The sequence below is a fragment of the Cydia strobilella genome, chromosome 12 (assembly GCF_947568885.1).
Source record: "Cydia strobilella chromosome 12, ilCydStro3.1, whole genome shotgun sequence".
Classification (NCBI taxonomy): Eukaryota; Metazoa; Arthropoda; class Insecta; order Lepidoptera; family Tortricidae; genus Cydia; species Cydia strobilella.
The window spans coordinates 12,136,802-12,154,979 of record NC_086052.1 but is presented as its reverse complement, the minus strand read 5'-3'; the positions used below and the strand labels follow the sequence as shown (position 1 = coordinate 12,154,979).

Below are 18,178 nucleotides of genomic sequence, written 5' to 3'. Positions count from 1 at the left end.
TTTTATTCATTACACTTGCTCGTAAAAAGTGGTATTACACGTAGGTAGGCGATGCGGTCCGTAAATCGTCAATTTCGACCTAGTTTTAATGTATTTTTCGGCACACTTTCTAGGCGATGCGAAATTAGGCAGAAGTTTTTTCCCCCTTTTTTTCCTAACAATTGTGATGTGAAACACTGTGTGTACAGGAATTACGAACTCGTGTTTATTAAGCCTTCAGTTCAGTTCATATACAATTTCTAAATTTTGTTTACTTTTTGTTTTAAACCTTCTAATTTAGTACCAATTCGTAAATTTGTAAACTAACTTGCGGGATCCCACCAATATTCGGCAAAGTCCATATTTGGCCCAACTCTATTACCCAGACTTGACCCAGACTTCTAAAATTAATTAAAAGTTCCAATTTGAGGATTACGACCTTTCTATGCATTTTACAGTAAAATGAACTCGAAACTTTATAAATCCTTATGTTGGTAACAAAAAAAAATGTTTTATTTACACTGGCAACTCAGGCGCTTACCGAGTAGTGACTTGTCAAAAATTCTCAAATCATCCGTTCTAGACAGTCACCAAGCGAAACAAATAATATTTTACGTATTACTAGATAAGTAGTGAAAATGACGGTCAAAAATAAAACTGAGGAACCAGCGAAAGAAAAGACAGAGCCAGTAGCAGCTCAAAATGAGGATTTGGTGAGAAACCGATTAGTGTATCGTCATTCTCAATGATCGTGCAGTTGCATTTTAATCTAATATATCTTGTATTTTCAGTCCGAGGAAGACAAACGCCTCCAGGAGGAACTTAATATGCTTGTGGAGAAGCTTATGGTACGTGTTCTAGGTTTTAAATATACTAAATGACGAATAAACAATCATAACCTAATTCTTTTTTTTCATTGTTTTCAGGGTAACGAAAAAGATTTGTATTTCCCTGCTTTGCAAATGTTGAGCAATCTTATAAGAACATCCACAACTTCCATGACATCAGTCCCTAAGCCTCTAAAGTTTCTGAGAGAGCACTACCCTGCATTGAAAGAAGTGTATGAAAAGATCAAAGATGCCAAAACTAAAAAGTTCTGTGCTGATGTGGTTTCGGTGCTAGCTATGGGAGTTAGTGGTTCTGCCGTGAGTAATATTCCTATCTGTTAAGCATTATGATTCCCAAAGTGTCTAAATAGTTTTGTTGAAAATATACCCATGTGCAGTGATCTCTTATTTATATTAAGACTAAGCTAAGCTCACACTGCTTGAATGTTTACCTTAATGCAAAGATGTTCAAGATTTTCATTTATGTTTCATTTGGTTTATAAGGCAGGAATTAAACCTTATTTATGTTTTAGGATGCTGCTGAAAAACGAGAATGCTTAAAGTACTGTTTACTGGGTACAATGTCAAATGTTGGAGATTGGGGACATGAATATGTCAGGTAAATAAAATAAAAATGTTTTAATAAGTCTCAATAGGATTAAAATAGGTCTATTGCAGAAATTATAATTACTTTTGCTGTTATCCTTAACCAATGAATACACTAATATGCATGCTTAAGAAACATCTAACACTAAATAGACAAGCACTTTCTCTTAGATGTTGCTGTGCTTCATAAATAGTAGGGTGCTACTCAGTTTTTTTTTGGAGGCACCCTGGTAAATAGAGTGACCAAAGTAATTTTTTACCAGTAAAGTAATTGCCAAACAATTTGTGTTATAGGTCTCTAACAAAAATGAATGCCTGACTAGCAGAACCGTCTCCTGTATTTATCCATTTTTAGGCAATTGGAGGGTGAAATAGCTGAAGAGTGGAATGTGGACAACATGGACACACTTCTGCCGCTGGTAAGGGACGTGGTGTCGTTTGACATGAAGCACTCTGCGGAGATCCAGGCCTGTGACCTGCTCATGGAGATTGATCGGTTAGACCTGATCACGCAGCACATGGACCAGAGCAATTACCCAAGAGTCTGTCTCTACCTTATTGGGTTAGTTATGTTTCTCTTGTGTTAATATTACTCCCAACTCTTTTGATTATCTAACTAAACTACATTTTTGGTCAGTAACACTATCAACATTTGTGACGTTTTCAATCAAAAGGTACCACATTGTCGCTTGTTGATAAGGTTGATTTCTAATTGAAGCTATATGGAAATGGCGCCTTACTGACAAGCGACCATAAGTACCCTTTTGGTTGAAAATGGCACATTTATCTGAAATTTATGCTGTTATTAATAAAAAACAGTGAAACCTATTTTAGTTATAATGTTGTTATAATTTGTTTTTCATTAACTATGATCTACATTAGTGTTTGTTACAAAGAGGTAAAATGTATTTTGAGTTATAGAGACAACATTTTAGGAGAATGTGTCCAGGAAACATACATTTTGGGGTCAATCAATACTCATTAGTAGTGACAATATTTTTAGTAAACAGTTGCACTTTTAGGAGCATTATACCAGTGTTGTTTACCTAATGCTCTGTTAACATTTACTTCCAATTTTTGATCTGTGTATTTATAGGCCAAGTTGTGATCAGATCAAAGATCTGGTTCCTTGGCATTTTCAGAAATATTAAAAGTAGCATTAGGTGAGCAACACTGATGGAATACTCCTCTACTAGATGATACTGTTTTCTTTTGTATTGTGATTTAACTATTAATTACCATATAGTTAACTTGCTGTTTTAATGGCATAATTTATCTTCATGTTATTTTATATGGACTATTATAAAAGTAATATGTGCACAGATAAAGGAAATAACATTAATTATTTACTCACATTCCAGCTGTGCAAGTTATGTAGTTGAGCCCGAATCAACTCAAATCCTACAGGGTGTGCTGGACACATATCTGCGTTTTGGAGAGTACCCGCGGGCTCTTCTCGTGGCCATGCAACTACATGATAAGGCAAAGTGTGAACAGGTGTTCAATGCTTGCACTGATCCGTAAGTTTTATTTATTTATTAAGAGGCCTTATTCCTACAAACGAGCGTATTTTGCAAAATGCTTCCTTTTTCATTCAACATTACAACGTAACTATTAGTATTTATTCAAAAACTGTTAACGTTCTTAAATAATCATTTCCTAAACTAGCGGCTGAAATAATTAAAGTTTTCATTTTCTCTTTTTAAACCTAAAATAAATGAGTTTTCCTGGGAGTATTTTTCAAAATTTGCAGTGAAAGGTGTCGTTTCGGTTGCCAATTTTGCAGTAAACAAGAATCATTTGGTACATGAATGATTACAATTCAATTCACCATATCTTGGACGAGGGGCTAAAATGATTGAAAATCAAAGATTCATTTAAAAAAATTGATAAAATACCTTCCGAGTATTCTTCATTTTTTCGGTGAAAACAGGGTCGCATTATATTTTTTTATCGCAAATTGTACTTATATTTTGCCCTCAAAATAATATTATAGCAAACTCTAACTTTATGTGAACCCATAAAAAAATAATCATAACTATAGGACCTATTTTACCGTAAATTTAAATATTTTTAAAAGACGTATAAATCACGCTGCACCGACACTGCGCGCCAGTGCGCGCTCAGTCTCCGCCGGGCGCGCTTAGGGGACGGACCTGTGCTCGATCGTCAGGCGTTTGTTTCGTTCGTAATCAACGAGCTAGTTCCGAGAAGTGGTGTATACTGCGATTAGAAAATCTTGATCCTTTGGTGATCAATGTAATCATAGGTACATTTTATAGCACAAATATTAAATTTTTTCGCCTAGGTGATCGGGTCTGTTCAGGGTGCCTAGCCAAGATGCCAACCGTTTAGGTACCTATAGTTTACATTAAAACCAAATCTGTAGCTGGCCTCTGAATGGGTAGTAGAAACGGGTTCCGTATGTGTTTCCCTTTCCAGATGACCAAGGTGCCTAGCCAAGATGCCAACCGTTTAGGTACCTAGAATATAGTTAACATTAAAACCAAATCTGTAGCTGGCCTCTAAAATGGGTCGTAGAAACGCGTTCCTTGTATCTTTCGTTTTCTAGATGACCAGGGTGCCTAGCCAAAATGCCAACCGTTTAGGTACCTATAGTTTACATTAAAACCAAATCTGTAGCTGGCCTCTGAATGGGTAGTAGAAACGGGTTCCGTATGTCTTTCCCTTTCCAGATGACCAAGGTGCCTAGCCAGGATGCCAACCGTTTAGGTACCTAGAATATAATTTACATTAAAACCAAATCTGTAGCTGGCCTCTAAAATGGGTCGTAGAAACGCGTTCCTTGTATCTTTCGCTTTCTAGATGACCAGGGTGCCTAGCCAAGATGCCAACCGTTTAGGTACCTATAGTTTACATTAAAACCTAATCTGTAGCTGCCCTCTGGATGGGTAGTAGAAACGGGTTCCGTATGTCTTTCCCTTTCCAGATGACCAAGGTGCGTAGCCAAGATGCCAACCGTTTAGGTATCTATAATATAATTTACATTAAAACCAAATCTGTAGCTGGCCTCTAAAATGGGCAGTAGAAACGCGTTCCTTATGTCTTTCGCTTTCCAGATGACCAGGGTGCCTAGCCAAAATGCCAACCGTTTAGGTACCTATAGTCTACATTAAAACCAAATCTGTAGCTGGCCTCTGAATGGGTAGTAGAAACGCGTTCCGTATGTGTTTCGCTTTGCAGATGACCAGGGTGCCTAGCCAAGATGCCAAATGTTTACGCTCCGTAGCGAACGAAACGCAACCGTCTCTGTCGCACTAATATGCAAGAGTGATAGAGAGCGATTACCCTATCGTTCGCTGCGGAACGAACGACTAGCATCTTGGCTAGGCACCCAGGTTAAGGTACCTATAGTTTACATTAAAACCAAATCTATAGCTGGCCACTGTAATGGGTAATAGAAACGCGTTCTGTATGTGTTTCGCTTTGCAGATGACCAGGGTGCCTAGCCAAGATGCCAACTGTTTACGCTCCCTAGCGAACGAAACGCAACCGTCTCTGTCGCACTAATATGGAAGAGTGATAGAGAGAGATTACCCTATCGTTCGCTGCGGAACGAACGACTGGCATCTTGGCTAGGCACCCAGGTTTAGGTACCTATTATAGTTTACGTTAAAACCAAATCTATAGCTGGCCACTGTAATGGGTAATAGAAACGCGTTCCGTATGTGTTTCGTTTTGCAGATGACCAGGGTGCCTAGCCAAGATGCCAACCGTTTACGCTCCGTAGCGAACGAATCGCAACCGTCTCTGTCGCACTAATATGGAAGAGGGATAGAGAGAAATTACCCGCATCTTGGCTAGGTACTCTGATTATTGAGCGTAGACTGTTTTTCTTGAAGCTCGTACGCCGAAGACTGGAACGCGCTGGCCGAAGTGAAGCTACCGCTGCCAATTACCTCAGAAATACCACCACCATGTTACCGGGTTAGTGTGAGGGTTAGTAAGAACACTTATTTCAGGGTTAAAGTTGTTAAGTGTAGACTAGTTGTTGACGGACTGACGAGGCTAGGTTGGGCAGTCATATTTATATGAGAGCGCGACCGCGCCCCGCCCACTGTGTCACGTGGGTGAGTTGTGCAGAGTCAGTTTCCATTTATTGGCCAATCAGCTTACGCTATTTTACAGAGTTAGGGAATAGGTAATATTTATTGTGGGACATTGATTCTTAATATTTAAACATTGATTGGCTTATAACTATGCACAAAAAAGAAGTAAAACATATAAAAGTAAAAACATAAACACACGAAATGGAAATAAAACAGTTATCACACAAACAGAATATAAAACAGAATCGTCAATTATTTACACGTTATTTTATGCCTAGACTTACTTATACCTATTCGCGACAGTTCTCCCCCACGTGTGTCAACACCGTATATAGTAGAGGAGCGTGTAGGAATAAGTCTGGAAACTGGGCAGCGGACGTCACCTGCGCTCGTGTGTACAATGGCTACTCTTATGTGGCCATCTGGGCCGTGAAAGAGTTGTGCGATTTCGCCTCTAGACCATTTACTTTGTGGCACGGAGCAGTCGATTACTGTGACGCTGTCGCCTACGTGCATTTTCTGTTTCTTGTTGTGATGAGAGTCGGGTATACAGGAAGTTGCGACGGTAGATGATAGTGAATTCGTTCGAGGCCTCTCTAATGGTAAGTCGCCCACGGGAACCTTGAGGTTGGCCCCGTTACAGGTCCGACACCATTGGCACTTACGTGATTTGTAACGAATACTACCGCGCAGTCCGACTATGTGAAATCTTTGTTTTAACTCGCTTATCACTGTCGAGTGATTGCCGTTGCACAGCGCGTGAAAATGATGAATCAGCAGTTTGGCGAAGTCTTCCTTAGCGTGCAGGACGGGTACTTGCTTGCTTCCGACGTCTGTCACGATGACTCCGTATTCATCTAGTTTCACGGCAATCTTGCGTAGCGGAGAATTTCTCGGTAGCGCATGCCCAGCTTCCAGGGACTTAATCTCTTCTGGAAAGGCTTCATATTGGCTCCGTTTGATTAGCGATATTTCCGCAATAATCAAATCCCCTTTGTTCATCTCTGTGTCTATTTTCTTAGAGAGCATCTTGGCAATATTTACCTCGGCGGCAACCAGAACCTTAGCCGTGGCCCTAACTAAATGCGCGTATTCGGAAAAACATTTTACCTCAGGTAGGTACTCGAATTTACTTTTAGTTTTCATGTTTGGGCGAACGGACTTCGACACGCGTTGTCGCTTATGACGTATCGCGGCGTTGTCGGCGACGGGCGCGAGCGTGCGTAGTGTGGACGATCGCGGCTTATAATCGCGTTTAGGTTCGGGTTCTACAACCCACCGAGAGGTTGCTCCTATTTGAGCGGGTTTGTTTCGGTCGAATAATGACGCTATTTCCCGTTTTGCAGGTAATATCGGAGTGGTGGGCACGTTCTTGAGCGGGTCTTGGAAGCTTTCGCTCCCCCACGCGAAAGACGTATTGCCTGCACCACTGCCAACGCTTGATATTACTGCGGGCTTATTCGACGCGAAAGAAATTGTATTTACTGCGCTCGTTGTGTTATTACCGTTCGCGGACGCGGCCGCGTTCAACCCGTGTAATAACTTATGGTGGCCTGCCTCGCATTGGCCGACGCCACACGCAACGTATTTACATTTAAATAGCTTATGATGCGCAGATTTTAAACAATTAAAACACAGCCTCGCTTCCTTCACTAGCTCCCATCTTTCAGGAATTGCTGCCGCCGTAAACTGTGCGCACGTGTCTACTGTATGTTCCTTTTCACAAATAGGGCACGTATTGCGCGGCGGAGTAGATTCGGACAATTCCTGGCGGAGTCTAGGTTCGGACGGCGTGGGTTTGGTTTGACTACTATCGCGATGTTTCGCGAGCGCGACGGTAGTATACTTTTTGTTTTTAGGTTTATACTCATCTTCGCGTGTATGAGTTTCGTGAATTTCTGACTCCGAGCCACTACTACTACTACTATCGCGGGTAGACACGGGGGCGCGAGACCTATTAGGGAGAGTTCGACTCGATCGCTTAGATCCGCGCTCAAAAGACGCCGCATTTACAGTATAGCGCGATGTAGCTGGCCTATGTCGGTTGATGCGTTTGGCTGCAGTGCTAATTTCGTTCAAAAATTCCGATAATGCAACTAGACCGGGAGTTTGACTATTAGACTGCCTATATTTTGCCCATTCGTAACGCACAATCAGATTAAGTTTGTCCACGATTTTGTTTACAAGTTCAGGCGCGTGTAAGTACTGCTCTTGTCGCAGCGAACGTATGGTTGCGACGGCATTCGCAATATGTGCGGCGAAGGAAGTTATGTTCGCGTTGTCTTCTGACAAGCGCGGCATACGTTTTATATTATGCAACTCCGTTAACACAATTTCCTCCGGGTCGCCGAATTGCCGTTCTAGCGCCTCCATAATTTCGTACGGGTCCTGAACTGTATACATTATTGATTTCACGGCGGTCCGAGCCTCGCCTTTGAGCGCGCGCCTAATACGACTTACGTTATTGACGGCACTAAACATGGGAGACGTGTCCTCGAACTCTGCCCTAAATGAAATCCATTCGGTTATATCTCCTCCGAATGAGGGTAACTCGGGCGGCTTATGGTAGATAGGTGCATAACTGCCGTGTGGCACCTCTAAATAACGCGGTTGCGGCCTACTAGTACCCCGCTCAATGGCGGCGGCGGCGCTGTCTCCTTCGGCAAGGGAATTTTACTATTCACGATCGCGACGTCGTGCTCCTGCGGCCTACACTGTTGTCCTACCCAATTCCTAGTACGCCGTTCAGACTCGTCAGCCACGGTACTGCCTCTGTCAGAAATCTGCAGCTTTAATTTGGCAGTATCGGACTGCTTCTGAGCGACAACTAGAGCGGCTTTATGAACCTCGAGCTCGGCCATGAGCACCGATAATTGACTATCACGATCCCTATTTACCGATTCGCGACCTCTGATTGATCCACGAACAGACGGCGCCCGCGGCGGCGGCGGCGCGACCACGGGGTCTTTATTCACTAGCGTATTCGACCTACTGCGAACTACTACCGTATTTTCTAACGCGTCCGAGTGTACCGAACTGTTGTCTATCTCTCCACCGCTATTCACTTGGTTGCCGGTGGAGCCTTTGCTCCATGTATGTGTCTCGGTAGACGTGGTCTTGCCGGACGAGGGGGTAAGGGTGTCTGTGGGCGCGGGGGCAGGCGGGCCCTTAGCGCGCGGTCGAAGATTTCTCGTACTCTTCGTAGACATCTTCTTCTTTCTTGACACACACGCGGGGGGTCCCTAACTATATACAAATTTACCTGCCTAACACCTATGCCCTGACGCCACAGAGCGCAACGTCAGTGCCCCTAAGCGTAAATCCCTCGGTGCACTGAATCTCCCGCAATGACAAAGTGCAATGCCTAGAGCGTTCGAAAGCAGTGTGATGGCATCACCATGTGACACATGCAACGAAAGTTGCCAGGACGCGTGAGTGGAGGAAAACCTACAACACAGCACGGTCCGACCGGCAAGCCGGTATGGTGGGGTATGGAGGGGTAATTGGGTAAGGGTCTGAGCCGAAGCGTACTTCAAGGCTCAGCGCGTTCGTTTTTCAAGCTTCTTTTTTCTATCTGAGTGGAGAAAAATCTCGACACTCAGCGCGTACTTGTTTCTTTGTTCTTTCTTCAATCTGAGTGGAGAAATTCTCAACACTCAGCGCGTACTTGTTTCTTTGTTCTTTATTCGGCTATCGAAGGACCATAATTATTGAGCGTAGACTGTTTTTCTTGAAGCTCGTACGCCGAAGACTGGAACGCGCTGGCCGAAGTGAAGCTACCGCTGCCAATTACCTCAGAAATACCACCACCATGTTACCGGGTTAGTGTGAGGGTTAGTAAGAACACTTATTTCAGGGTTAAAGTTGTTAAGTGTAGACTAGTTGTTGACGGACTGACGAGGCTAGGTTGGGCAGTCATATTTATATGAGAGCGCGACCGCGCCCCGCCCACTGTGTCACGTGGGTGAGTTGTGCAGAGTCAGTTTCCATTTATTGGCCAATCAGCTTACGCTATTTTACAGAGTTAGGGAATAGGTAATATTTATTGTGGGACATTGATTCTTAATATTTAAACATTGATTGGCTTATAACTATGCACAAAAAAGAAGTAAAACATATAAAAGTAAAAACATAAACACACGAAATGGAAATAAAACAGTTATCACACAAACAGAATATAAAACAGAATCGTCAATTATTTACACGTTATTTTATGCCTAGACTTACTTATACCTATTCGCGACACTGATTATCTGGAAAGCAAAACACATGCGGAACGCGTTTCTATTACCCATTTCAGTGGCCAGCTACAGATTTGGTTTTAAGTGGTTTTAACGTAAACTGTAGGTACTAAACCCGAGTGCCTAGCCAAGATTCCAGTCGTTCGTTCCGAAGCGAACAATAGCGTAATCTCTCTCTATCACTCTTCAATATTAGTGCGGCAGAGACAGTTACGTTTCGTTTGCTACGGAGCATAAACGGTTGGCATCTTGGCTAGGCACCCTGGTCATTTGGAAAATGAAAGACATACGGATCGCGTTTCTATTACCCATTTCAGAGGCCAGCTGCAGATTTGGTTTTAATGTAAACTATAAGTACCTAAACGGTTGGCATCTTGGCTAGGCACCCTGGTCATCTCTGGGTACAAGTATGTATATGTTCTTAACATAATAAACTGAAATTACTACTACACTAAAAATAAAATAAAAGAGTGGCTATAACAATAAAAATAATGTTACTTGCTGTTGAAATCGACAAAGATCAAGATTATTCTTCTCTGCGTTCAAAACGCGTTATAGTTGCCGGCGCTCGCGTACCGCGCGTCAACGCCATCTATTGAGTGTTATTTCGTGAAATCGATGAACGCTCCAGGGAATAAGGGCTCTTAATTAATACACCTAGTATATATTTATTTATTAAGATTAACTAATAGTAACAAGCAGATCATTGTATAGACAGCAGCTAGCAATTACTGTATCTATAATCATGGCCATTTTCCTAAGTGGAAACTGAATGAGTAAAATATTTGTTGTAGGTTAATAAAGAAGCAGCTTTGCTATATGTTGGCGCGTCAGTACATTCCATTGGATATTGAGGATGAAGATCTGCGTACAATCCTTCTTAACGCCCACATCAATGATCACTTCCTGAGTTTGGGCAGAGAGGTAGGTCAAATGTATATTTTTTATTTTGTTGTATTGTTTAGGGTAATAGTTGAACTGCCAGATTTAGAATCTGGTTAATAGCGGCACAACGTGTCATATTTGTAAGGACACCTCTTTTTTCTTATTTATTTAACATTTTCGTCAAATAAAAGTTATGAATTGTCTTATTTATAGCTCGACATTATGGAACCCAAAACCCCAGAAGAAGTATATAAAACTTGGCTAGAGTCAGCCGGTTCAGCTCTGCGCCCTTCTCTTCTTGCGGAGCACCCAGTGGATTCTGCTAGACAGAATCTCTCAGCTACATTTGTTAATGCCTTTGTCAACGCCGGATTTGGGCGGGATAAGTTAGTCACAACAGAGGATGGCAACAAGTGGATGTATAAGAATAAGGATCATGGTGAGTCAGAAAAAATAGATTGTTGGTAACTCATACAATTTGTTTTTTTTTTTAAATTAATTTTAGGGATAACAAACAAATATACAATATAATGTTACATTTAGTAGTGCAGTTAAAATTAATATATGCATAGCATAGCTAGAATATGAAATACAGTACCCATATACTTAATTGTCAGTGCGTCATGACAATTTGTTTTAGGGGAAGGGTTAGGGTTAGGTTGTGAATTCACAGAGACAAATATTTTGCGACGCAAGTCGGTTGCAACAATGCATTGTTTCGCTTCACATTCTTGGCAACATTCTTTCTCTATATTTTTTTTCTTTTTTGTCAGGCATGTTGTCTGCGGCGGCCTCCCTCGGCATGATCCACTTATGGGACGTGGATGGCGGTCTCACGCCCATCGACAAGTACCTCTACACCGCCGACGAACACATCAAGGCCGGTGCTCTGCTAGCGCTTGGGTTGGTGAACTGCGGAGTCCGCAACGAGTGTGATCCTGCGCTTGCTCTGCTGTCGGACTATGTGTTGCATTCTAGCTCCAACCTCAGGATCGGGAGCGTGTTAGGTGAGAAATTAGCTTAATAACCGCAACCGCTCATCTAAAAATCTTCTCCCAATCCTTGAACTATGTGGTGCATTCCATTCCATGGAATGGGAGCGTTAGGTAAAGGCTACTGAGACACAACTAAAGGACAGCTAAAAAGTTACAAAAAAAAGTGTGAAGAATGTTTTTGTAGTACAGCCCAAGTCAGTCACTCAGGATCTATTATTTTGGAGACCGGCCAGTTGAATATTGGGTTGAAACATGTAAAAAAAAGCATTACCTATTTTAGATTGGGTGGTGAGATTTATTTATTGAGATAAATCACGATTACATAATATTAAATTTAATCTTAAGCATTTAAGATACAGGACGGTTTATATTCAATTATGTCCTGCAAACTGGGCGTGAGTGAGAAAGATCTGTGATACTATAGTGATATAAGGTTTAAGTATGAATGTCGCCGCGCTCGGCAGTCAAATTTTTTTTTTCGGAATTATGATAAAATTCCTTCGCTTGTAGGTCTGGGCATCGCATACGCCGGCACCCAGCGCAAGGAAGTGCTGGAGCACCTGCTGCCCGTGCTGAGCGACACGTCCGCGCCCGCCGAGATCTGCGCGCTGGCCGCCATCTCCTGCGGGCTCATCGCCGTCGGATCCTGCAACGGTGACGTTAGTATATTTATTTTATTTCATAGGAGATTAACTTACAGCTAGAGTAACAAGAAAGGTAATGACATAGAAACAGTGTGCCAAGTTTCCACAGGCAGAAACTGTGTAAAATACGTAGCGTAGAATTACATAAGTGGTGTTATTGGAGGGAGAAGTCTTGGCTCATTAGTTTGCATTTGTTTGAACTATCATAGAACAGATTGATGATATCGTTGATGTTTGCAAAGCTGATTGAAGGACAGAGCAGCTCTTACAAGAAAGGATTTTTTCCTGTAATTAGTATGAACGAAGGGAATATGGAACGTTGGTTAATTACAAAAGAAAACCCTCTTAACTTCTGTCCAATAGGCTGTCTCTCAATCGAGATGGAGACAAGTGACAGAATTAACCAATCATAAAGGAATCACGTAATTAAGTCCGACTCACGCTTGACTGCACATTTCTAATAGATTTTCCTGTCATCTGTAGGTAAAGAACTATTTTGTGTATTTTTTTCAAAATTTTAGACCCAGTAGTTTCGGTGATAAAGGAGGGGGGAGACTGATCATTTTTTTGGCTCTTCCTTAATAACTTCTTAATAGTACGATGCCTTATGGGAAACGGTCGAAGGGATAGTTCAGATCCGGAAACCGATACCAAAGTTTAGTATGCTGTTGGGCATGGTACTGGGTCTCCAAAACTGCCGGGAGACAGCGGCGCCGGCCATCTACTTCAGCGGAATGACGTCATCAAAATGACTCCTGCCTCGTTGCGAATATTGCATTTTGCACCCAAACTATGCATTGCTCATACACGTGTTGGGTATTAAACGAAAGCCAATAAAATATTATATATTTCACTAATACACCATGTACCAAAATATACAATAGTTTAAGAGAAATTTAAAAATAAATTAAAATGATGAAAAAAAAAATCGATTATTTGGGTTTTTCAACCAAACCAAAAGTCGGACGTCAAAGCAATGTACTACAAAATTAAAGCTGATGTCTCAAGCCATACATTGATATCAAATTAATCAAAATCAGACCAAAAATGTGAAAATTATGCATCAAAATGTAGGTATTTGCTAGAACAAATGCATTTAAGTTAAAAAAATCGAAATTGGTCATTTTCAGGATAATCCGCATAAGCTTCTAGTATGTTATTAGCAATATAAAAAGGATCATAAAACTGCTGGGAGACAATCTCTATAGTGCCTGAGTGACAAATAATGGCGTCATACATGTGACCGCTGCCGAAATTTGCAAAATCTAAATTATAACTATACCATGAGTCATACATACACGTGTACTATATCAAACGAAAGGTTATTAAATATATAATGATTCGTTAATACATTATTTATAAAATCAATGTATATTTTAGGAGCTACAAACAAAGAAAAAACACTTTTTTTTAAGAAAAGTTCGTTTATATATATTTTATTGCTCAACTAAAAACGTTATAACAATGTTGCGTCTAATATAAAAGAAACCAGTTATTCAACTATACGTCACAGCTTAAATTTTTAATTTCCGATAAAAACTGTGGAAGTTGTACCAAAAAAACTAAAGCGCGACAACAATTCTACCTTAATGCGCTCATATTATGCAAAGAATAGTCCTAATTATGGGGTATTAAATGAAAGAACATTACATAAAATACATGAAAACGACATTTTGGAGTGGAATCATAATTTATAAAAAAAAAAAAAATGAAAAAAAAATAAAGAAAAATATTGACAGAAGCAAGTACAAAATAGGTGTTGAAGTCCCTGACTTCTGAGCTAGGTAAAAAAAACCTGTTACAGAAGTCAGTGTCCTCTCCCAGACAATAGAAAATAGGAGGGATTTGCTGTCTACGTGTGATGTATTGTTTACATGGAACTACTGAACTGATTTTGATAAATGAGGCGTCAACAAATTCAATTTATAAATTATAATTCCACTCCAAAATATCGTTTTCATGTGTTTTATGTAATGTCCTTTCATTTAATACCCGATACTTAGTACTATTCTTTTTGCATAATATGAGCGCATTAAGGAAGAATTGTTGGCGCGCTTTAGTTTTTTTTGTACAACTTCCACAGTTTTCATCGAAAATCAAAAATTAAAGCGGTAACCTAAACCTGAATAGCTGTTATATCTAATAGTATAAGCAATATTTTATTAACGTTTTTAGTTTAGATATAAATTCGATATACACCTACTTTTTTCATAAAAAGTGGTATTGCTCTTAAACCAAACATTTTGTTGCAAACAATGTACAGATGAATCATAATACATTTAATAACCTTTCACTACATGTAGCACACGTGTATGTGGGACTCATGGTATAGCTATAATTTACATTTTGCGAATTTCGGCAGTGAATATCTGTATGACGTCATTATTTGTTACACAGGGACAATAGAGATGGTCTCCCGACAGTTTTAGAATCCAGGTCATATTGTTAATAACATACTTGAAGCTTATGCGGATTCTCTGGAATATGACCAATTTGGATTTATTTAACTTTAAGGCATTTGTATGGGCGAATACCTACATTTTGATGGCTAATTTCCACAATTTTAATCAGATTTAAAAAAAAATGATATTAATGTAAGGCTTGAGACGTCATCTTTAATATTGTAGTACATTGCTGTAACGTCCGACTTTTTGTTTGGTTGTAAAACCCAAATAATCGTATTATTTTTTCCACCATTCTGATTTCTTTGTAATTTGCACTAAATATTGCTGTATAATTTGAGACACGGTGTATGAATAAAATATAGAAGATTTAATTGGCTTTCATTTAATACCCCACACGTGTATGTGCATTGCATAGTTTGGGTGCAATATGCAATATAAGCAACGAGGCGGGAGTCATTTTGATGACGTCATTCCGCTGAAGTAGATGGCCGGCGCCGCTGTCTCCCGGCAGTTTTGGAGACCGAATAACATGCCCAACAACATACTAAAAGTTGGTAGCGGTTTCCGGATCTGAACTATATTCCCATAAGGCAGTGCACTATAACTATTTATTTTAAAATTACAAAAAAATATATATTAGATTCACAAATCCGTTCGATATGTAACACGAAATAGTTGGAAACACTTTGTTTCTTAATTTTATTATTTACCCCCCAAAAATGGCCCCCAAGTTTAAAATTCATTTGTTTACGTTACATGCCCTCTTTGGGTTACAAACTTACATATGTGTACCAAATTTCAACTTAATTGGTCCAGTAGTTTTGGAGAAAATAGGCTGTGACAGACAGGCAGACGCACGAGTGATTCTATAAGGGTTCCGTTTTTCCTTTTGAGGTACGAAACCCTAAAAAACGTTAAAATATTAGTGATTGGTTTGGCTAATTCACTTCATTTGTTTCCACTTCAGTGCACCATAGAATTTATCCCATTTCAATTGATGTTTCTTAATTCGTTATTCTATTCATTATTTGTGCTTCAGAAGAAAGCAGATTTTTAGTACCCACCGATCATCGAATTTACAGATTATGAAAATGAAAATGAAAAATCGTTTATTGGTCACAATCATTGTGTTACAATTTGAGAAAGGGTTGGGACCTCCTAGTAAGTATTGCAATACTTGTGACAGGAGACCCCGCTCTTCCAGCAGCAAGTTAAGGGTACAACCAATACAATAATAGTTAATTATGTAGGTACAGAAAGTAACAAATTGAATTATAATTAAACTAAACTAAAGTTATAGTTAAGATAACAGTTCAATGCAATGCAATAATCTGAGAGTAGGTACAGAGGAAATAATTATTTAAGTATATGCATTTAAGTATAGCATGAAGGTTTTAATATTAGGATAGTAATAGGTTATGTTAAGTTATATGTAAATGTTAACTTATATTTATATTGTGTGTGTGTTTGTATGCATTTGCGAGACCGTACAATAAAGATAGGTAGATAGATGCAGATTACTCTTTAATACGTTTATATGCTGATTTGAATTTATATATATTTATGACGTAGCATTAGAATGTAATAACAACTCTGTTTGCTCATAGTTTAATGTATGTAACCATTCCCGGACTACTCTTTTACATTTAAATGTCTGCAATGGATAGATAGACAGTGTGGCATCAACTAAATTATACAAATAGGCTGCTTGAGAGACATATTGCCGCTTCGCGAACACAGAATTTAACTTAGGAATGGGGGCAGCTTTAGGTTTTCTCCTGCGTGTAGTATTAAGTTGTTTAAAATTTAGAGATTTGTGTAGTCTTAATATAGTAAATAATACATACAGTTTCCGCATAGAGAGAAGTTTTGACATTTGATACAGCTTAGTTGTAGGGAATCGGTATGGTTTCGAGTACATGACTTTTATCAGACACCTTTGACCTCGTTCGACATCAATAAACTTAGTTTTGCATGATCCCCCCCAAATGGTAATGCAGTATGTCATAATGGATTCGGCAAAAGCAGTATATATTAGTTTTAATAAATCAGGAGACGCGATTTGTTTTAAGGTGGTTCGATTTTCATACAAAATTCAATCTGCTTTAATTAAGACACTACACACTATTACTACAGAAATATTTGCTCATTTATCTACTTTCGAATATTCGTTTGCGCTAAATTAATAGAAAAACTTTGTTTCATACAGAAATCATACATAAATCAACGTAATTTTTTCATCAATTTTACGTATGTGTGTGTCACAAATGTCGTGTACAAATACGTTGCGTGCGGCGTTGCCACTCTATGACGTTGGCGACGTTGCCTGGCCGACCTGGCAGGATTTGCAGTGCCGTCATGTTTAGTGCATTTTTATTTGACAGTGTTGACACTGACACATAGGGTCATGTTTATTATGACATCAATTTGTTTGTATAAAGTGAAAATGATAGCAACGTCTAAATCAAGTTACAAAAATCATCGGTGTTCTGGTCCGCGAAAATCCAGAAAAATTCAGACTCAATTGAAGCGGAATTCATGATGGTGAAGTTTCGTCAGGTAGGTACAGTTTCATTCCTTCATTGTACATTGTAATTTTCTCGTGCCGATCTTTTTAGAAAATAATTCTCACTTCTTCCGTAATGGTAGATATAAGCAGTGAACAATACCTATATAATGTAATTATTACTGTTTTGGTTGCCGAATAGTCAATGTGTCACTAACTCTAGGTTTTTTTAGGTATTGTGCAAAATGAAGAGGCATTCTTGGAAATAAAATGTTTTCCTTCATTAGCCAGAAAAAATCAGGACATACTGCAATAAAGTAAAGTAAAACATTTCCTGGGGATGAAAATTATGGAATTTTGTCTATGAATGAAAAACACAATTATTACTAGGTAAGTAAATGATAACTTTATTAGAATCCATATTGTTGCATCATCTTTCTTCCTATAACATTAGAGATTTTGTGCTATCATGATATTATTTTTCTTTCAGGTACAGGGACAACTACGGATAACAAATATAAAAAAATGTTATTTCATTTGTTGTGTGAATCCATCTACACCAACAAGACATCCACTGCTGGACATAGGCCTCCCCAGGGATCTCCACAACGACTGGTCTTGCAAGACCGGCCAAAATATCGAGAAATAAATAATATAAATAAACATGATAAATATCCCGTTTTCTATAATAGTTATAATTAGAAGGCCATGCAATGTTGTTACTCACTGTACCTACTTGAATCCAAAAAAAAATATATAAAAAAAGTTTTAATTTTATTTTACAATTACTACTTTATTATTAGTACATTACGATACAAGTGCGAAAAGTAGGAAATTGGCAACGAGTGGCGATAAATTGAAACACGACCGAAGGAAGTGTTTTAATCGACACGAGTTGCGAATTACCTTTCCGCACGTGTATTGTACAACGTTTTACAGTACATAATTATGGCCCTTTACATTTTCGACATATGCACGTATTGTACTAATTATCGCACTAGGGCGGTAACGTATATGTAG

At 39.4% G+C, this 18,178-nt stretch overlaps 1 protein-coding gene across 1 annotated transcript in view; it reads left to right on the top strand.

The window, feature by feature from the left end:
- The first annotated feature begins 518 nt into the window (after window positions 1-518).
- The window catches only part of LOC134746154 (26S proteasome non-ATPase regulatory subunit 2), a 30,539-nt gene continuing 12,879 nt past the window's right edge, over window positions 519-18,178 (top strand). The window contains exons 1-10 of the mRNA XM_063680451.1: window positions 519-692; window positions 771-827; window positions 906-1,124; window positions 1,340-1,425; window positions 1,768-1,974; window positions 2,774-2,932; window positions 10,518-10,647; window positions 10,822-11,047; window positions 11,382-11,615; window positions 12,114-12,262. Coding sequence (XP_063536521.1) covers window positions 618-692; window positions 771-827; window positions 906-1,124; window positions 1,340-1,425; window positions 1,768-1,974; window positions 2,774-2,932; window positions 10,518-10,647; window positions 10,822-11,047; window positions 11,382-11,615; window positions 12,114-12,262 — 1,542 coding nt within the window. The 5' untranslated portion in view covers window positions 519-617. The remainder of the gene's footprint in view (window positions 693-770; window positions 828-905; window positions 1,125-1,339; window positions 1,426-1,767; window positions 1,975-2,773; window positions 2,933-10,517; window positions 10,648-10,821; window positions 11,048-11,381; window positions 11,616-12,113; window positions 12,263-18,178) is intronic.